The 21,929-nt window shown below is 41.6% G+C and overlaps 2 protein-coding genes across 3 annotated transcripts; both read left to right on the top strand.

Annotated features, from left to right (window-relative positions):
• The first annotated feature begins 1,070 nt into the window (after positions 1–1,070).
• Positions 1,071–14,698, top strand: notum2 (notum pectinacetylesterase 2). The gene is made up of 14 exons (XM_019260154.2): positions 1,071–1,178; positions 6,567–6,825; positions 7,975–8,241; positions 8,410–8,743; positions 8,887–8,939; positions 9,572–9,667; positions 9,779–9,839; positions 10,730–10,842; positions 10,986–11,088; positions 11,496–11,684; positions 11,826–11,926; positions 12,484–12,631; positions 12,758–12,805; positions 13,356–14,698. Exons 4-14 carry the CDS (start codon positions 8,412–8,414, stop codon positions 13,654–13,656), a joined length of 1,545 nt encoding a protein of 514 aa, XP_019115699.1. The 5' UTR covers positions 1,071–1,178; positions 6,567–6,825; positions 7,975–8,241; positions 8,410–8,411; the 3' UTR covers positions 13,657–14,698.
• Positions 14,699–15,686: 988 nt separating this feature from the next.
• Positions 15,687–19,194, top strand: rps15a (ribosomal protein S15a). 2 transcript variants are annotated; one of them, XM_010741411.3, is made up of 5 exons: positions 15,687–15,807; positions 16,643–16,780; positions 16,907–16,986; positions 17,301–17,386; positions 19,061–19,194. In XM_010741411.3, exons 2-5 carry the CDS (start codon positions 16,648–16,650, stop codon positions 19,152–19,154), a joined length of 393 nt encoding a protein of 130 aa, XP_010739713.1. In that variant the 5' UTR covers positions 15,687–15,807; positions 16,643–16,647; the 3' UTR covers positions 19,155–19,194. The 2 variants fall into 2 exon arrangements, with proteins under 2 accessions (XP_010739713.1, XP_027138115.1); XM_027282314.1 differs by lacking the exon at positions 15,687–15,807 and adding an exon at positions 15,879–15,903.
• The last annotated feature ends 2,735 nt before the right edge of the window (positions 19,195–21,929 follow it).

Raw genomic sequence — 21,929 nt, forward strand, 5'->3', positions numbered from 1 at the left:
AACGACTGACTTCCTGGTGTTACTGTGACGCGAGGTTGCCAGACAACCAACAGAACGAAGTTCAGGCTGTTACTGTAAAACCGCGACAGGTTGTTTTTTTAGTTTGTGTTTTGTGCAGATTAAAAGGCACATTTCGACAGAGTCAAGCTAGCTTTTTACCGCTATTTCTACTCTTTATGCTAAGATAAGTTAAGAGGCTGCTGACTGTAGCTTTTATTATTTAACAAACACATTTTAGAGTGGTATCAATCTCCTCATTTAACTCTTGACCTCCTTACTATTTCTTAAAGGTACTGACCTACATCTAGTTGTATTTCCCAATCCCTCAACGCATAAAAATTATTATCTTTACTAATGTTCCTATTCACTTTCCTTTCAATTCCATATCACCCTGTTATTTCATTACTTTAAGCCCATTATGCTGCCAGGTCTATCAGTTTGCAGAAAGTCTGACATGAGTGTTGATCTATCCTGAGCTGATATTAAGTTTTGTCTGATGAGCTCAGCCCAGTTGACTGCCTCGGATGATAAAGCTAACACATATGCTAACTGTCATGTCACCATAAATTTTATGTACAAATCATGTGCATGCTTATTAGAGTATGCATTGCCTTGACCCTTTAACAAGGGGTTCTCAGAAGTGAGGGGCCATTAACTCGAAGTGACTCAGTAGAGCTTTTCATATACTTCTCGTTATCCAGGTCAACTATTCACATACAGCAGCATGGGCTGAAAAACAGCCACATGCAGAGAGGCAACTCTATAAATAGTAAACAGTAAACATTTTTACTGTTCTGTGGTATGTCTATACATATAAATACCTGTAGAGTGATGTCACTGTATGCTTTAGATTATTGTGTCACACGTAGTGAATTTGTTCATGATTTTACATATGTTTCTGTTGCTTGTGACAAACATATGTTACATTTATTTGCTGAATGATGTACAATGTAAGTACATGTTCACGTGCATCTGAGCACCCATAATAAATCTTTTGGGTGACTGAAGGGGTGTGTGGCCTGAAAGAGCTGTGACCACGTGTCCATATGTCTTCACAGTGTGCAGCGACAACACATGATGCAAAGCGCTGACATCACTTCAGCTGGAATATCTGATTTATGGCCTGTCACACAGTGCCATCTACCAATCGCTTTGGGGGTAGAAAAAAACACACCAAGGTCAGTCTTTGAGGAAAGTTCATCAGAGTAAATTGTTTTAAATCAAATTTTGTGATTAAAAACTGTTTCATGTCACCACATGATCATTTTTACAAACTGGCATTCAGAAAATAGCCACAGCCACGATAGTGGTGAAGAAACCCTGAAGTGCACGTACAATTTCTCTCCTTTTTTAAAGAGGTTCAAGAAGTACATTTTAGAGTTAGACTTTCAACTGGGGTTACACCTAAATGTAGATGTATTTATACTGCATGTGCCACACAAATGGACTGACAAACTGATAATTTGAAGCATCTACAATATACATAAACATTTTTAGGGTGTGGTTTTATTTTTATCATAACTTGATGTTCGAACAGATAGCCTTACTATCTGTCTCAGAAGCCTTAAAAACAGCCAGAGCACGAGGGCAATCATCGGTACTCATCCTTCTCGACTTATCGGCTGCCTTCGATACAGTCAGTCACGACATACTCCTAACCACACTTGCTAACATGGGCATTACAGGCTCTGCCCACTCCTGGCTCGAGTCCTACCTCGCTGGACGCTCCTTTAATGTGTCTTGGCAAGGTCGTCTGTCATCGACTCATACCCTCTCCACGGGGGTGCCGCAGGGGTCGGTGCTGGGTCCCCTTCTGTTTGCCATCTACACCACCTCGCTGTCCCATGTTATCCGCTCACACGGCTTCTCCTACCACTGATATGCCGATGACACACAGCTATACCTGTCGTTCCAGCCGGACGACACCACGGTCTCCACACGCATCTCCGCATGTCTCTCTGATCTGTCAACTTGGATGAAAGACCACCATCTCCAGCTTAATCTGTCAAAAACCGAACTCCTGGTCATCCCTGCCCATGAGTCAATCTGCCATGACTTCAACCTGAAAATTGGTACTGTCACTATTACCCCTAACCATGCTGCAAAAAACCTGGACGTGGTACTAGATGATCGTCTTTCTCTCTCTGAACACATTTCCTCCGTAGCGAGGTCATGTCGCTATGCATTGTACAATATTAGAAAAATCAGACCGTACCTGACCCAATATGCCGCTCAGCTCCTGATTCAGGCTACAGTCAGCTCCCACCTCGATTACTGCAACTCGCTCTTGGCTGGCCTACCTGCTTGCACGATCAAACCTTTGCAAATGGTCCAGAATGCCGCAGCGCGAGTGGTTTTCAATCAACCTAAAAGGTCACATGTCACCCCACTCTTCAGCGACCTGCACTGGCTGCCTGTAGCTGCCAGAATTAAACACAAAGCTCTGACGCTAGCCTACAAAACCACCTCAGGATCTGCCCCTGCCTATCTCAGCGTCTTACTAAAGGCTCACGTCCCGACCAGGGCGTTACGCTCCACTCATACAAACCGTCTAGTTGTACCCTCGCCTCTCGCAAAGCGAGGTCACTCTAAACTGTTCTCTGTGGTCGTCCCCAAATGGTGGAATGACCTACCAATGGCTACTAGAACAGCAACATCCCTTTCGACCTTTAAAAAACTTCTAAAAACCTTTCTGTTTCGAGAATGCTTCCCTGCCTAACAAAACTAACAAAACTAACTACTATTCTGTGCTCCTTTACACCTTTCTCAGCTTATGTCCTCCTCTGTAAGTTGCTTTGGATAAAGGCGTCTGCTAAATGCAATGCAATGCAATGCAAATGCAATGAACAAAATGAATACGTAGACACATTTTCTGAATGATCATGTTGTCAGTCCAACAGAGCTGAAAAAAGTAACCACTGCTGGAAGGATTGTCAGGAAATTTAGTAGATGTTCATGGTCTCCGGAGGATAAATCATAACCCCCTAAACCTTTCTTTTCTTTATGTTTTGCACACATTTTGCGGGCCACCATACTCTCTCCTTCACACTAAGAAGATGGTGAAGTGAGGTGGTGGCAATAGCTACTACATTGCTAGATGCCACTGGAGTCTGACTTTGTTACATTAAATGTAGAATCTCTGTGCTTTGTTTCTCTCTGTTTTTGCAGCCTGTGACCTTACGCAGGTTCTTCTTTGATATCACGTCATGCCAGTAGATATTGAGGGTTGTGCAGAGGCAGGCGTTGAGGAATGCTCATGTTTTGCTCATTTTTGATGACTCTCCAGCACTCAGAGCCATACAGCAGTAACAGCAGTAGAAACTTCACATTGCTTTTGTAAAGCCTGATCTATGTCTTGAGGCTGTGGACCTCAGACCTGGACCTGTGGATTCCAGATGGGGCAGACTGAACAAGAGGCATTTCTAGCTTTGTTAATCCTGGCTTTGATGTCTTCCTTGGCTCCATTGTCACTGTAAGTTTTCAGCATTGTCCAGTACCACGCCACTCTATCCTAATTGCACATGTGAATGTGTTTTAAACATATGACCTGGGTTCTCTTGATGTTTATATGGAGAAGATGGTCCACTGCAGTCCGCTCTGGTTGATGACCACTGACTTTTCACTGTCTGTTCCTTTGACTTATAACCAAATACCTGCAAAACTAGTTAAACCAATACAGCTAACATTAGCTGTTTAGTTTAGTGACAAATAGCAAATGTTATCATGCTAAGAGACTCAATTAAGATGATGAACATGATAAACATTGCCATTGTCATCACATTAGCATTTAGCTCAAATCAAAGCTGTACAGCAGTAGGTAAACATATGTTTGGACCGTTTGGAGAATGTTTAAGCGTTTTAAGGGTGTGGAGTTTATTTGTACAAAGATCTGAAGTATACATAATTAAACCATGATATTAAATGAACAAGTACACATCAAGGTGACATTTGTCTGTATCTTCCCTTATCAGATGGGGCTTGTGCAACTGTTTCCACTGGGTGTAGTGTGAGAGTTGTATTGTTGATCAGGTGTGAAGACTTATGTGACGGACATATTGTCGAGTGCCTGAGTTGAGCATGGCGTGACCCCAACGCTGGTATCCATCACTGCACTGACAGGTCTGGTGGTTCATGCAGCATTACTCCAAGGCCACGTTGCTACTCCACTGTGTCATGAGCCCCAAAGACACTTCAAGCTGTTTACTCAAGCGCAGTATGCCCCACACCCACCACCCCACCCCAAACACCATCAGAACCACTTAGGCAAGAAAACAGAATTTTAGGCAACTCTTCTCCCATATACTCTGTTTCTTCCCAAAAGTGACCTCCACCCAAAAGGTTTTTATCGCCACAGCTTTTTAAGTAGCAGCTCATATGCAGGCTGCATTACTTGATATATATCACTTGTAAACATTTGCATGTTCTAACGTTTGTGATCTGATATTTCTAGTTCTCTAATCTCACAATTTGTCCTTTACACATCTTTGACTGTTTGGGATTGTGGTTGTGGCATTCATACTAGAGGCTGAACATATTTTGCCTGGATGAAGGTGTGCCTGGCATGTCAGTAAGGTGAACAGAATGAATAGCTGGTTGTGAGGGGCTCAGCAGAATGAGCTGCAGCTTCTCGTAACACTCAGAACTTATTCACTTGTCAGCTATCCTTTTCTATGCCTGTTGCAACAACCGCCCCCCCAACCCCACCCCGTCGTGAATCCAACACCTTGTATCCCTGCCAACGACCCCTCCTCAATCTATCACACTGATGCATTGGCAGTCTGCAGAAGGTTACCACGCAAGGCCTCTTAACACCTGGTTTTAGGGATAGTTTTGCCCACCCCACCTGCTAGCCTCCTGCAGTGGCCTAGCACTTTACACCGATCCCGCTAAGACCCCGTCTGTCATCCTTACTGATTGAACGGAGAGCTCTGGCAGTGTTACTCTTGCCAGGTCTCATGTCTCTCGCCTGAAGCTTGTTTTCATGTGGCTTGTAAAGATGCCACTCTCATCTCCAATTAATCATGGGCCTCTTTCCCCAGCTATGCCCTCCACTGCTGGTGACAATATAGATTCAGAGTGATGCTGTTGCAGATTGTCAAATTACACGCAACACGGCAAAGGGAGCTGCAATCCATGATCATGGTATGCATCACGACCCTACAGAAGGTTTTGTTGCCTCATTTTTGATACAAATAGAGTTTGTTGATTGAACCACTCTATGGTTTGAATTTATTGTTCATACGGTTAGACTTTGGGGTTGTTACCTGCAAGTCGCAACCTTTCTGTGTTACATTGCAGGCGTAAGAATCCAGCATATGACTGCTGTCTCTGGCTCGTTGTTCTTTGAAGCTATCAGCCGACAAACATTCTAGCTCGTGGCTGAGCCCTCAGCTCTTGAGGCTGGTGATGACACACATGCTCAACAGACAAAGTGCCCGGACCACCCGGGCTTTAGGTTTCCTGACCTTGGAGGGTGGCTGTGAAAAATAACAGCGCAAGAGGAGAAAGAATGACCCCTATACTGCACAAAGGGTCAAGCTGTTGCCCCTGTCAGGCTGAAGTTCAAAATGTCTCATGAGCCTTTTATGCGTTATGCAACATGTTTGTTTTTCAGAGGTGAAGAGACAAATGTAAGTGTGTCAAGTCTCATTTTTTGTGTAATGGCATGTGAGTATGTCTTGTGTAGATGCTAAGAGGGGCAAAGTTTAAGCCATGACAAGTTGTAGAAGCTGAATCACTGGAGGTGTAGAACACAAATTCCCTTTAATCCACTGATCTGAAGCCTGCTGTGAAAAACGTATCATTCTGTCCAATCCCATATCAAAGAAAAACAAAATAGCAGCAATGCCATCTCTCTGTTCGTGACATTCTAGCGAAACAGTGATAGATTTACAGCAACTTCTTTCGTTTTTCAGCTATTTGAGGTATCTGTTAAACAGATTGTTGCATTGATTTCTGGGAAGACAGATGGTGGTGTGCATGCTTCAAGACACCTGAAGGAATGAAGAATTGTTCAGCTCGGTAGATCAAATTCAGTATAGTGTTGTCCTTAGGCTACATTTTTATTGCGCGTAGGTGCATATGATCTCACAGACATATTTTTCAGTAGCTTTGTTTTCTTTCTGGCCATAGTTGAAAGTAGCTAAAATAGCATGAAATGCTTGAAAATGAGACAAAAATACCATTTTTTCTGCCAGAGCAATGAGACAAACCTTGATAAATCTGTCTGCCTTGTTTATATGTCTTTAAATAGCTAGGTGATTATTGCATACTGTATGATTTTATTTATCTGAAAGAGATAATCCTCAACACACCCAGAATAAAGGCAGACATTTTGCTACCTATTTTACATTACATGTTTGACCTAATCATAATGTTTTTATGTGTCCCTTCAAAATTGAAATCATTATATAGCTGTTCATCTGTTTCATATTTCAAGTGCAATTGTGAAAATGTGTGTGCTGTTGTCAATGTGTCCAATCTTCTTAAGGGAGATGTGAACTAAAGGTTTATTGCCTTTATTATAATGGGTGTATTCTTTTTTTCTGTCCTTAACTCATTCGCAGACCTGCTGCCACTCTGCAGTCCTTTCAGCCCCAGCAGCCCCACGATCATCCTTTGGCCTTTCAAGCGATCATTATTTGCTGTGATTGACACGTTGGGATGGTGTACATTTCATTGATGAGAATTTTAGAGCTATGGAGCTCATGATCCTTCACTGGTACGTCACCCTCCAGCAATCCCAGGGGGACAAGGCTGGATTACCAACTGGGTAAAGCGGGCAACTACCCAGAGGCCCCAAGCCTCCACAGGCCCTTGAGCAAGGTAGTATTAATCAATCACTGGAGAACTATAAGGCTGCAACCAACAATAATTTTCAATCATCTAACTATAAATTCCTTTAATAATTGATTAGTTTATAAAATGTGCATCATTAAGCCCAAGTTAACATGTTCAAATTGTTTTTGACCAACAGTCAAAAACTCAAAGTATCATTGAAAATGAAGGAAAACAACAAATATTCTCTGTAAATTCTTAAATGATTAATCAATTATCAACATTTTTGCCAATCAACTAATTATTTCTATCTTACAGTAGCAATTGGTTTCTGGGTATTTGGTTAAATAATGTAACTGCCATGTGCTGTGGGGGTCAATAGGGGTCCATCAACACATTTTTGGTCTTGGTTCCCCAAAGGAGGTTTATCCAACACAAAGGTCAGTTTCAAATACTCTCTCTCTTTGTTCACCAAAAGCAAAGTAACCTAACCTGCCACACGACAATATGTAAAGACAACTTATCACACACTCTGCACGATAGAATTGTTTTACTTGGCTGTTATCTGAATCTGTTATGTAATATTTGTTAACACCTAAATATCCGGAGTAGTTTAGTTTGTAGGGACTTGGCTTGGAAGCCCCTAACTTACTGGAGCAGTAAGTTATAGGTATGTGGCAGACACGTCACCCTTGCATCTTTCCACTAATGTCCTCGGGTCCTGTTTTTCTCCCAGTGGGATTAATAGTGCCATATTTAATTTTATTGTAAAATTTATGGAGAAACTGTTGATGTGTTTGAAAAAGTTTGGGAACATGTATATTGCGCATGGTGCCACAGCTAACTTGAGTTTCCACCACCTGTGCCTTGAGAGTGTCGGCTGAATTGTTGACCGTGCGGGAACCTTACGGCACTATTCATTCCTGTGTCGGAAAGTGTTTGAGGTGTATGCTCCAATGACCTCAGGGTCACATACCACGCAAAGGGGTTATGCAGTTATGCTAACCATGTAGATGTTTAAATCAAAACGCTGGCAATCAGAGGTGGATGGTGGGAGGGAGAAGAAGAGAACGATGGGGGAAGGAGAGCTTGTTCTTGAGCCTTGCTCAGATGGGAGAGTGGTGGGTGTGTGCAAAGACTTGAAATATGTTGAAGAGATGCGTGTGTTATCTTTTCTCCTCGCCACTGGCCATCCAGTACCTCCCCTCGCGGTGTGTCGTCAGCAGTTTATCTCAGGCCCTGGCAGGAGCTCCAAGAGAAAATGGGAGGAAATCTGATCCATATGGTGGCACTATAAAGCTCACCGCTGATTTGCGGGCTTCATCAAAACCTGGTCAAGGCTTCATCACTACTGACGACTGGCATCCTCCTCTCACACCTGGTCACTGCACTCTGAACTTCTCAGCGTCTCCTCAGCAGCACCAGTTATCCGCCAGATCTTTAAAGTTGATTCTTCTTCGAGAGGTAAGTTAATTTTGTAGTTTTAATTGAAAAGTTATGGATTTAATTTAGACAAATTATAGACAATTAGATCAGGTCCTAGAAACTGTGATTTTTCATGTTTTGCATATAGAAGTCAGATTATGTCTGAGTATTGATGCATTGGATGTATCTTTTCTTATGTTACCTCAGATATGAAGATACTGGGTCAGGTTGCTTTCTTGCTTTTGCTCGGGGGAATCTGGTGTCAGAACAACCGTAATGCTAAAGCCAGTGGAAAGACCACCAAGAAGACTGGTGGGAACCAAGGGGCTGATGTTGGTCAATCTACATCCGTGGTTGATCTGACTCCTGAAAGCACTGGAACCACTAGAAGCACTGGAGGCACTGGAGGCAATCGAGGCTCAGCTGAAGCAGGACAGGAAGGTGCTGCAGGTGCTCGAACAGCTGGACAACCGACAGATGATATGAGGCTACACTTCCTTAGGAACAACCAAGTTACCTGTAATGATGGAACAGCAGCTGGGTAAGATCTTCACTTGTTTTACTCTGCTATTTGCTTGCTGACTAATGCAGTGATTTTAGAAGCTTCATATAACACCAGTGTGTCCATGCATGGCTGCTTTATCTTCACCATCTCCTCTTTCCTGTTTATTTGTGGTTCTACAGGTTTTACCTAAAGGAGCTCAGAGGAAGCCGCCGATGGCTGTTATTTCTGGAAGGTGAGTATTTAAAACCCCATCTGGTTCATTTGGTCCTGAAAGGTCAGCTTGTTTTGGCGTGACGCCCTCATTGGAATTTTGATGGGGATGTCATCTTGTCCCGTCATCTTCCATTTTACTCCTTTTTAGGTTGTTGCCTGTCACTTTGATAGACTTAAGATGGTGGAGAATTGTTGTGGATTGTCCTCCAGCTTGACTAATGTGTGCATTCTGAGAGTGCAGAAAACAAAAACAAACATTTTACCTGGCTGAAGTGGCTTTCTCTGACAGGATTTAGGATTTATTACTACATTATTCTGAGCAGTAGAGCCGAATAAATTGCTTTTGCTCTTCCCCCCTGTATATGTCATGAGCCACTGTATGACTGTTGTTGTGTTTGGAGGAAATTTTTTGGGTTTTTTTTGTTTAAAAAACAAGTCACTCAACAAATTGGGTGCTGACAGTTTGCAAATTAAAGGTATCATTTGTCTTTTTTGTCCAACTTTGAGTCATTATATAGTCTCGGCAGCAGACCAGGCTACAGGTGCAGTTGTTCCCTGTCCATTCCTTACATTGCCTCTATGATAGGTTAACAAGGGTCTTCCCTGCTGTGCCTGATGTGAAAGTCTAATATTAGTCTCTATTATTTTTAGGTGGATGGTGCTGTCACAGCAAAGAGACCTGTGATTCCAGGTACCAAAATATACCCCGACTAATGAGCTCATCAGGGTGGCCCCAAACAAAAAGAGGTAGGTCAGCTGGCCATGCTTGCATGCATGTCACACATGTTCCCATCATGTTACTTGTTTTACATACAAACAGAGGGAAGTCAGTCTCATCTGTGATTGTTGTGTTTACAGGAACTGGAATATTATCTTCTCAGGCAGAGGAAAACCCACACTGGCATAATGCAAACATTGTGTAAGTGCTTGTGGGGTATGTCCTCATTGTATCTTCCTTTGTAAACCTTTGTGAGACATGGACCCCATCCATGCTGAACAGGACAAAGTTAAATACACAGCAGGAAATCAGTTTTATTTGCCTCTCAAGTTGTTTTAATTTTTTAGCTTAAAGGTCTAGTGTGCTGTGCATGATTTGAGAGGCTGCAAGAATCATTGTGTTTTTGTTACCTTGGAATGAACCTTTTATATCTATAGTCTGCTACGTAGTCCACCATGTTGAATTGCCATGTTTCCACAGTAGCCCAGAATGAAGTAAATACTGGATTTAGAAAGGGTCTTTCATCTTTTTCATGTGTTTCACTGCCACCTAGTTTCACACAGAGTGGAGAGTGAGGTGAGGGAGGTTGCATTCTGCAAAAACAACACTGTTTGCCACATGTCCCACACATTGGTCCTTTAAAGCTGCATTAATTGAACCAAAACACTGAAGTTGCAGGCTGAACAACCAAAACAATGAAATTAAAGATGCTACAATGTGCCACATGACTGAGGAGAACTGCAGAGTCTCTGTGGATTTATTGTTTGAGTATCCTAGTTAACGTTAAACATGGCCACTTGATTCAGTGTTAATATGAAAATATTGATTAGTGCTCCTTTAAGGCAAGACTGCCTTGAAAAATATAATTACATGTTCTGTGTTCATAAGCAATAAAATGCATGGTGGTGCACCCTTGTTCACTTCACTACACTATACTTCAGGCGGTTTGCTGCTTTAGTAGTTTATAGCAGCACAGGTCTGCCAATTTCTGATATATGACTGAAGAGGCCAACTGCAGCCTGAGTTGATTTTCATTGTCTTGAGGGCCTCACACTTTAGTATAACAAATGTGACTGTCTTCTTTTCTGCAGATTCATCCCATACTGTTCCAGTGATGTATGGAGTGGCACTGGGCCTGCCCCAACCCCTCCTCCAAGGCTGCGACAAGGCAGAGAGAAAGAGAGAGATAGAAATGCAAATGCAAGTACGTTTCTTTAGATCCTTCAAGTCCATCATAAGAATAATTAAAATCCTGTGCCTCCATTCAGGTTATAAGAAAACATAATTAATCTAACCTTTTATTTAGTTTGGTGCTCCCAAACATTTGATGTGTGCATTTGTTCACAGCTGAGTACACCTTCATGGGCTCCCTGATCGTCCGCGAGGTCATCAAAGACCTCATCCCCAAAGGAATCAAGCAGGCCAAGGTTGTCATGCTGTCTGGCACAAGGTGAGTTTGTTTTATAGCTCACGCTCTGATGCTGACCACACTGTTTGAACAAGATCCTACATCCTTTGTCCCATCTGGACCATCCCCACGCCTAACATTAAACAAGAGAAGCTGTATTCTGGGTGCATTCTCTTGTCAACAATAAAGATGTTTACAGTCAACTGTGAACAATGACATAATTCCTATTAAAGGGCCTTGCCCTATAATGGTGAACATTCCTCCCAGGTTAGCAACATGGTTAAATGGGACACCCCCAAGCCCTAAAACAGGATCCACTGACTTAATGCAAAGCTGCTAAATTAGGACTTTCATGCTATTGGCTGGCGTGTGCCGTCATTTTGACAGCCCTAACAAAAATTGCACTCTCAAAGCCAAACTAATTTTGGATTTTCTTGGCTCCCCTGTAGCGCTGGTGGAACAGGTGTTTTGCTGAATATTGAGAGGGTGGCCAGTCAGCTGGAGCAGCTCGGTGCAGATGCTCAGGTACGGGGCCTTGTGGACTCTGGGTGGTTCCTAGAGAGTAAACAGCAGAGATCACCTAACTGCCCCGAGACTATTTCCTGCTCACCTGAAGACGCTATAAAGATAGGACTCAGGTAAAGTCATGCATTCTTCAGTCAGACTATATAGATTTTCTGAGAAGAAACATCTTTGCTATATAGTGCTGTTATAGTTGGCTGCGATGTGTTAAACCGACTGAGCAAGTCTGTGCTGACGACCTGTGTTGTGTTCTTCAGGCTGTGGAATGGGGTTGTCCCTGACAGATGTCGGCAGCTCTATAAGAGGGGAGAGGAGTGGCAGTGCTTCTTTGGCCACAAACTGTACTCTACCTTGACCTGTGAGTGTTGCCTGCTGCCTAAATAAGATGTTTGACTTAAACTGTTAAAAAATAATATAAGAGCTGCATGTTTAATTCATTCAGAAGCTGAAAATGAACAGACTCTGCAAATATGCCAGTGTCTTTTACTTGAGCAGAAGGAGCGTGTGATCTTTTGCAACACACTGCAAATCTTGGATCAGAAACCCTCAGTTCCTGGACAGCTGATATTTTGTCGATCTGACAACCACCAACTTTCAAGGGAAATATTTGGCTTTTTAGCTACTGTAAATGCTACAATATGTTCACCAGCTGGTCGCTAACTTTGTCTGTCTGCCATTTGTTATTGAGTACGTAGTAGACAACTCATTTTTTGTGTTAAAAACAGCTGCTCACTGAGTCAACGCTGATGAGAGCCATACGTTTAAACCAAAGCAATGAGCTGAAACAAGTTATAAAGCTCTGCAGGTTCATCACTAAAAATGTCGCATTTGACATCACCTTTATCCACCTGATCCATTGTTAACTTAAATATACATTAGAGCATCTTTAATATTGATATTTTGTTTTCCCTGTAGCCCCTCTGTTTGTTGTGCAATGGCTGTTTGATGAGGAGCAGCTGAGAGTGGAGAACATCTACATGGGAGGACAGAGTTTGTCTCAGGAGCAGTGGCAGTACATACAGAACCTGGGCAGGGAGCTCAAGAACTCGCTGAGAGATGTCACGTAAGTTCCCACCACACTGTTTGAAAGCTATAATGATAACCACAGATCTTATATGCACCAGGTGATTCAAATAGACAATGGACTAAAGTTTAGAGATGGTTGTGTTCTTCTGTGTATGTTTTTCAGGGCTGTGTTTGCTCCATCTTGCCTCTCCCACACAGTGATTACCAAAAGGTAAGAATGGATATTTGACTCCTGTGGTGGTAATGCATTTTTATGCCTTCCGTCCCTCATTTTATTCTCCCCCGTACCAGTCGTCATCTCTACCGAGTGAGCTCATGCTGCTCTTTTCGTTTGCTCATTCATCATTTCGCATTCTCTGTGTCACCAAATGCCATTTCACACTTTCCCTGACCCTTCAGTACCCCTTGAACATACTCATCATTTTGCTGCACAGATGGACATTGATGGGTCGGTGCAGTCTTAGCTTGGTTTATAGAGTTAGGCTAAGTTAGGTGTATTTATTGAGGGCAATGATTCTTTATGGGAGGCACTGAAGGTCAAAGGTCATTGTAGGTAATTTTGTAGTGGCAGTTCCGTAATGTTACACTTGTTGCACTAAAATAATGAGCCAAAAGCAAACTTGAGATCAAACCATGACCTCACTGGTGACACTTTCCTGGTCCACAATAACCCTAACACCATCATCATTATATTTTTCTGTCTCTATCTTTGCCTCTGTTTATTTCTAGTCCCTAACTTCCTTGTCTTGTTGTTCTTCTAGTAATTGGATGAGTTTCCAAGTTAGAGGCACCTCTCTGCCACGTGCCCTGCAATGTTGGGACAGGAGTCTAGAGGCAACCCGCAACAACAGAACCCCTGCCAAAGGTTGTCCTTTCCACCTGGTGGACACCTGCCAGACGCCCCAATGTAACCCCACCTGCCCAGCTTTGGTGGACCAGGCCACCCAGCAGGAGCTCACCCTGCTCCAGATGCTGGTAGCAATGGGCCTTGACCTCCAGAAGCTGGGCCTGGATCCCCAGGGAGATGCAGATTCTCTGGCTAGCATGGCCAATGGTGGCTAAGTGTAAAAGTGGATAGCAGCTTAAGAGATAGCCGTGCAAAGGCTTACTAGAAGGGAAAAAATGTGTTGAAATTTTAATGTAACCATAGAAATAGTACAGAAATCTGGTTACTATGTCTTGTGCTGCTCAGCATTCCATTATGCTTCATGTGTCTGTTAAATTGGTGACTTGGCTGGTGGGTATGTCACTGTGTCCGATACTGAGTGGTTTGATGGACACCAGAGGAAAGAGCTTTGGGTCTAAACCAAAAGGTGGTTGCATAGCTTTGAGTTTTAGCAGGTGACTGGACATACTGTACCTCCTACAACACACTTTCATCCTGATCACTCTACATGAAAATTAAACTTCAGAACATGGTAGTAGGGTTGGATACTTTTAACGAATAGAAGCTGAAATGTCAGAGATACAAACATGTTGCTTGGACAGGACTCATTAAAAAGAAACATTTGCACACTATATAGTGTAGTTGTTTTAGCATTTTAAAGCTTTAAAGGTTTATTTATGCTCTTTCTAACTAACAGTCATATTTCTACACAATAAAATACAACTCAGAACACACAAAAACTGTGCTAACACTAACTCAATAGATTTTTTTTGCACACACCGATTTTTGTGACTTTTTTAGTCTGTAACTCCTGATACTATACTAACTCATTTATATATTACATAATACAGATGATTTTATGTGCATGTTAGACAAAAGTGTGATTAGTTATTGATATTCTTCTGTGTAGGTTTATGTATTTGACACGTGAAGTCTGGAATAAAAAGAAAAAGAGTAAGTAACGCTGTGGTTATTCACCGCTCAGTTGTCAGGATAATCTATATACATGGAAATAATACAGACTGTTGGAAATCTTCAATGTCAACATTTAAAACTCTTCTTTCACAATGTCATGCTAGTTCTGCGAGGCATTTACAGATGTTTCATTTTCATCTAGACACTCCAATAACTGTGTCGAGGATTTCACAAGAACTGTTCCTGCTGTTGAAATGTATCAGACTGTTCTGCTGCACATGTTGAAACAGGGAATAAAGATATTAGTTGGCTCTGAGAACATGAACTCTTTCTACTTTTGTGGCTCATACAGTCCGGTGTATTCATTGTCTTGACAGCTTTATTGTTATCTATATTCAATGAGGATTAAAATGGAAATTTTAATTACTCAACCCCAATTGGATATTAATATTTTTCTTAGTTTTTGTCAATGGGGCTAATGAAGAAAACAGACGTGATCCATGCTTGATTTTGATCATTTGTTCATATCAGTGTGGTAAAATCTGCAAATTCTCTTCAAAGTATGTAATGTAATGTAATGTAAAATAATCTAAAGCCACTGGTCAGCAGAAGAACATTTTTAAACGTACATTGCACAATTCCCACGTTGGAGTATCATGCCCTCACAGTCTGCTAGCAAATCTGCAAACCAAAAGGAACACATCAGAGGAGTGTGGGCGTAACAGGCAAGCAAGCGGCTGACATAATGTCTGACCTATGATGTTGCTGCACCTCTCCTGTTTTCTGACCCACCTGGATGGTGAAGGTAATGTGCTTTGTCCAGATATCACAACAATGATAACCTAATCTATGATTGTACTGTAAGAAAAGAAAAAAATGAACTAAATGCATCCATATTTGCTCTTGAAGCACACATATATATCATATTCTCTATTGTGTATTTGTGCAGTAGTATACATATGTTGGATAAACTATGGTGCATGCAGTTATTCATCCTACTCACTGGGGGGTGCTGCTTTAAATTTGACACACAGTTGCCTGAGATTCTTCATGTAATGTCTACAAAATTAAGATTTTAATAAATTGGCCTTGTGCAGCATATTTGACGTGAACTGATCTGAGGATTGTTTACATTAAATAAATGTGTGAACATAAAAAGCTACGATAAAAAAATGTTTAGAAATAATAAAAGGTATTGAAGTCAAATAAACAGATTTATGTCACATTAAAGTGCAGATACACTTGGTGTCGTCTTATGTCGTCACGTAGCTCGTTACTATCGTTACTATCGTTACTATCGTGTCGTGTCGTGGCGCTGTGACTTATCTCGACCTGAAAAAAACTCTCGGATTTTTTCCCATAATGCACTGCAGATTTTTTCTACTTCCTCTTTCCGCCATATTGCAGAACCGGTAAGATGCCTTTCTACACTGTCAGCTTCAATCCTTTAAATATCTAAGCCATCTGTGCGTTAAATGTCCAATTTCCGCGATCATCCTAAAGCCAAAGTATGTACTAATCATTTGCGGTGATTATCGTGTCGATTGGTGTGTTCAGTTTGACACATTTGGGCGACATATTTCCTCCCCCCCCGTCCTCTCTGTCCGGCCCTGGAGTCTGTGCGTTCAATGCGCCTCGATAACTTCTGAGCTTTGCCGCCACACAAGCGTCTGTTCACGTTGAACAAGTCACACCTGTGAGCTCCTCTGTTTTTTACCTGTATGTAACACTTTTAATACGCGGTCGAAACTGCGTTGAACAAAGTCTGTCTGGTGTTATGAGGCGCTTTGTGAATGTAGTCGGCTAAGGTGGGCAGCTAGCTGGTCTGTGCTCATGAAGCACCATGCTCGGGATGAAGGCTGTGCTCGGTGTCATGTCAGAGAAACGGTGCGAGTCTGTTTGATTCACTGAAATATTCACAAAGCAGCTCCCTAATGTGTTAATGTGCGAGGTTACCCTGTCTGTGCTAACACAGGTAGGACTACTTTTACACCTCCAGCTCCGTTTTTAAATCTGTCCCGGCGTTTTTTCCTTTTAATACTCTTAAAAGAAACACTCCTTTCAAACCAAAGACTAATGGCACACATCGTTCGGTCATGTGAGAACACACAGATCTCCTCTGGGACTGTGTGAAATGGTTTGAGGATGCTGCGATATGAAATTAGGCACCGCTTAAGTTCAAACTCGCGTGTTTTTTTTTATTTTTTATATTAACCTCCTGATGTTTTGTCTGTAATGTGTCTGCAGGCATCATGGTGCGCATGAACGTTCTCGCAGATGCTCTGAAAAGCATCAACAATGCTGAGAAGCGTGGGAAACGCCAGGTCCTCATCAGGCCCTGCTCCAAGGTTATTGTGCGCTTCCTAACCGTCATGATGAAGCACGGTGAGCAAACGTCCACCATGAAACATTATGCTGTCGATATGTATGTTGGTGTGCTGGAAGGTGACCCACAGAAGTTAGTAGTTTGAAGTGTGTTGCCTAACGATGTTTGTCATTTGTTACCTCCAGGTTACATTGGTGAGTTTGAGATCATTGACGACCATAGAGCCGGGAAAATTGTTGTCAATCTCACAGGCAGGCTGAACAAGGTGAGTTACCACTCTATCATTGTAAGTGAAACGTGGATTAATCTAAACTACCCCTCCCTTTTTTTTAATTTCTCCACTCCAGATAAACTATTTTCTAAGCAACTGCTTCTATTAAAGTACGGTGCCTTTGGTCATGTTGATCGGCTGTATAGTCTGTCATTGCTTTTTATTATGTGCAAAATGCTGCAGCCCAAGTTAAGGGGGGAAATACTAACGCTAACACAGAAGCAACCTGTATCTTTTTATTTGTTACCTGGTGTATGTGTGTGAATGTGGAGGTTAAACCAGTGGGATTTTTTTTTTTAATCTTCCAGTGTGGCGTGATCAGTCCACGTTTTGATCTCCAGCTCAAGGACCTGGAAAAGTGGCAGAACAACCTGCTGCCTTCAAGACAGTTCGGGTGAGAATCACAGATACTAACTTTTTAAACAAGGACGTGTTGAATCACCTGGTGGTAACCGGAGATTTAGCCCTATGGTTTCCTAGTCTTGCACACGAGGTAGTTACTACAGTGGTTTGAGTTCATGCTCAACCTACCTGCTGTAATCCTTGGTTTTGTTGCCGTGTTGCTTTGGCAAACTTTTTTTTTTTGTTTGCTTGCTTTTTCCCCATCAAAGTAAGAAAACCTAAGACTGCATGACTTGACTATACAGTGGTCCCTCGTTTTATCGTGGGGATACGTTGTAAAAATAACCCGCAATATACGAAATCCGCGAAGTAAGTTTTACAATTATTATACATGTTTTAAGGCCGTAAAAAACACACACTTTTATACACCTTTTTACACGCATTGTGTACAGTACTCCCTTAGTTAATCAGGACGCAGAACACGTGCAGTTCTCCCTTAGCCAATTTAGGACGCAGAACACAATGCGTGTTCATACTGTACAGTACGCTGTAAAAAAAAGCATGCAAAATTACACTGAAAAAATCCGAAACAGCGAGTCCGCAAAAAGTGAACCGCGTTATAGCGAGGGACGACTGTACATTACAATCATTTTCATTAGTGTTTGTTTGACGTTGTCACTGAGACAGAGTAGATGTTACTAAGAGACTAGTATCCATCAAGTTGAGCTGTGTGTGCAGGGCAGTAATCCTGTCTGAGAGAGAAGATGCCAAACAAGTTGTGACTTTAGTGAAGAGCGACTGGCATTGTTTCTATCTCTGATGCGAAGAGGCTTAAATGCATCTTGTATGTGTTGATTATGGAATTGCCTAAAATGAGCCTAATTGCACACTGACGGGCAATGAACATGACTTGATTGTGTACAGAATCATAACTTAATCTGCTGTATTTATCTGTCAGAGTTGACTCGTTTAAACAGATTTACCGGTATTGATGACAGACTGCTGTTATACTGAGAACACTGACACTGGCTGTTTAGTTGTCTAGAAGTGAGTCGTTTTTTGTGACACTGCCCAAAATGATTTTCTGCCGCATGCAGCCAGAGTATAAAATAGTTTTGTCTTTGCTATTGTGGCATTTTTGCTTCAGCAGGATGTCATGGAGACAGTAGGGACTGTGATGTAAAGGTCATGAGCTGGACTGAAGCTCACGTCGGTCATTTAATGTTACCTGTTATGGTTAGGCTTGAAGAGAAGTTAGCATGTTCTCTCAAGCAAAGTAGCAAATGTGTTTCTCAGTTTGGCGTCAGTGTTGTGATTGGTCTGAATGCTGCTTAACTTGCAGTACACGTTTCTTTTTTTATGTGCTCCTATTATATTCAAAATGGCTTTTCCATCTGTGCACACCGTTTTATTGACCTGCCCGGTGTTGATAGTTACCCATGGAGCTAAATGCATTCACTGGAGGACGTACTGCGTCTTTTTTCTTCATACTGCTTACTAAAGTGTTTAAACTGGAGGTCATAGAATAGTTTCTGTAGCTTTTTGAAGTCTTCAGTTGAAGTTTTTTTTATTGATGTTTTGAGAGGCCTCTGACAGTCGAGTCACGACAATCTGAAATGTTATAAATGTCATATTACTGCTGTTATATCTTGCACACTGGGCATCTCACTTGCTGTGATGGATGAGTCTGAGTCGTGTTATAACGTATCGACTTGTGTTTTCACAGATACATTGTGCTGACCACCTCAGCTGGCATCATGGACCACGAAGAGGCCAGACGGAAACACACAGGAGGCAAAATCCTTGGATTCTTTTTCTAAAATGTAAAGAACTGCAAATAAAAAAAACAACCAGAGAAAAGCTGCTAGTCTGCTGTGACTTATTTCAAGCGGTGTCTGTCCGTGGAGAGACGGCTTTTTAAAAGACTGCAGCTTTTTGTCAGCTCTAAAGCAGTCCTTTGGACAAGAGAAAAACCTTAGTGAATGCACATAAGGTGGCTGCAACAGTGTTTGATTTAGTCCCCTTTAAAAAAATAAATAAATACAGAATGTAGACAAAAAGTGAAAAAAAACAGAAGTAACATATTTTTGGGGTCTTTTTGCCTTTAGTTGATAGTCTCAGCTGAAGGGAGAGGGGAGCGTGCATGACTCAGCCTTTGTACGCAGGGTACATGCACTACTTGACTATGACTGAGTCTTTGTGAAACAAACTGATCTGTTTTTAGATGGTCTACTCAGAACACAATAATATATATACATCAGAAAGTAGCTTATAGAAAATTAAAAGGATGAACAATGTTCAATGGCGTCAATTGCAGGTAAACTGTTTCTGCTTTTAAAAATGAGGGGCACCATATGACAGCAGATCTGAACAGTCTAAACACTAAAGACGAGATGTGGATTTGGACTCAAACTAGGCAACAACATGGTTACATGGGATACTTGTTAGACTGTGGAAACATTCTATCAACTTTGAAAGCTTGTGAAATCTATCAACGAGAACTGAAAGTGATAATGCGTTCACATACAGCAGCTGTTGAGGATGACGGTTGAAACCACAAAGTCATTACGGAGACTAACAACCCTAAGTGGTTGAATTTTGTGACCTGACCTGGGCACACACCTCAGAGGACTACATGTATAAGCAAAACTCTTCTATGTTGAAGCTGTGGCTCCAGCAGCTATTAGAGTACATCTTTGCTACATGGCTGCCAGCTTGTAAAAAGCTCTGGCTTTCTGCCCCTACAGAACCAGTGTGACCTTTTCTGGGGGTCCTCTGTGTGTTTTGTCTCGTCCCCAACCTCTTTGGAGTTTGGCTGCTGACCTTATATTAGACTCTGAAGGTGAGCAGTAACAGCTCACTAATGCAACAGCTCTGTCCAAGTGCTCCTTGTGGGCTAAGAGCACGCAGACTGCCTGTGTCCCTCATGGCTTCACAGCACTTAAGCACGCTGCCTTGTAAAAGAAAAAAGGGAACTCTTATGCTGCCACTGTTTTAAAAGATCGGGGATGCTAGCCAGGATACCAATCTCAGAGTTCAGAAGAGCTGTACGAACAGAAGTACGGCTTTCATGCTCTGTTAGCAGTGAGCCTTTTTGACGTTAAACCATCTAGGGTCAGCTGTCTTGGCAGCAAGAAATAAACAAATTGTTATGTATCAAATAGCTACTTTAGTTTAAAGAGCGAACCAGGACTTAACTGGTTTGGTCAGATGCTCTGATCACTTTGTGACAGTTTAAAATCGCCCAGGAACCTTAAAAGCCTCAAACACCGCTCTCTCCCATCTCTGTTGACTTTTTCTTCACTTTAAACTTTACAATAAAACAGAAATACCTTGAAAAAGAAATATCTCTCTGTCAGACTTCCCCTTAAAGATCCTCCCCTGGGGAGACATCTGCAAAAATCTGCTTTTGAAAATGAATTTCTGGTGAGCTTTGGATAGTGACATTTACATACCCTTTCAAGGGGATAAAAAGCAATAATTAATTTCTCACAGCTCATCAAGATTACTATGTTCTTACTAAACAAAGTACAGGTATGAAATGCCGCAATGAACTGAAGACTGAAATATCAAAAAGAAAGTTGAGAAGTTACTCAAAATGATTTCACATAAGGTCAGTGTTTCCGCATGATTTTATTCTTGTTTATTAACAATAATTCTTGTATCCAGTTAATGCAGTTTCATGTTTAACCCAAAGCTGACCTGAATAAATAGGGTTCAGTGTTTCAAATTTGTGAGGCTCTAGTTACTAAATATTTGCAATATAATATTCATAGCTATGTTTTCATTCAAGTAAAATGAAATATAAATCGCTGTGGTTTTGTTATTTCGAGACTTCACAGGGCCTCTTCTACAAAGTCTACCATCTTTCTACAGTAGCCCAGACTGGACAAACTAAAGACTTGTTCTAAAAAGACACCTTGTTGTGCAGTTTGCAGCTTCCGTAGTTTCTCCTTTAGACTAGGAACGAGAGGGTGAGTTGACGGGGTTGCTATTAGCAACTACACACTGGTCCTTTAATGGACACCATTCCCCATAAGACATGGCTGTAGCCAGGATCGAGTCCATTTAATATATAAGGGGGAACCTAAAAATAATCAAATCTAAATATAATGAGCATATAAATTCTGTGATTAACCTATAAAACACCCACCTCATGTTATTAGTATACTATAAAATGTGACTCCCGCTCAAATGGTGAGAAAGAATATGGTTGTAACAACAGTACAAGACAAAGAATAGCTGAAAAGGTTTGACATTAACAGATGCTCTAGTGTAAACTTATACGTAAAGTAAACTCCAGGAAGAAGTTTCATTTTCTCTGAAAGGCTCATAAATGAGAGGCGAAATGAAAGATAGCACTGAGTTAAAGATTTAGCAGCCTGCTATAATTAAAACATTCATATAATCTTGCCTATATTCTACTGATGAGTGAATAATATTCTATTATTTATTAGCCTGCATTAGGTGAAGATACTGCAGTATAAACACACCTCAGACTCGTTCTAGCTCCCCAAGATAAGCAGCGTAGCTATAAGTAGCGTTGAGAACATCTCTGTAGCAGTGAGACTAAAGACCCGAGGCTCTTTCAAACT

The sequence above is a fragment of the Larimichthys crocea genome, chromosome X (genome assembly GCF_000972845.2).
Source record: "Larimichthys crocea isolate SSNF chromosome X, L_crocea_2.0, whole genome shotgun sequence".
NCBI classification, from domain to species: domain Eukaryota; kingdom Metazoa; phylum Chordata; class Actinopteri; family Sciaenidae; genus Larimichthys; species Larimichthys crocea.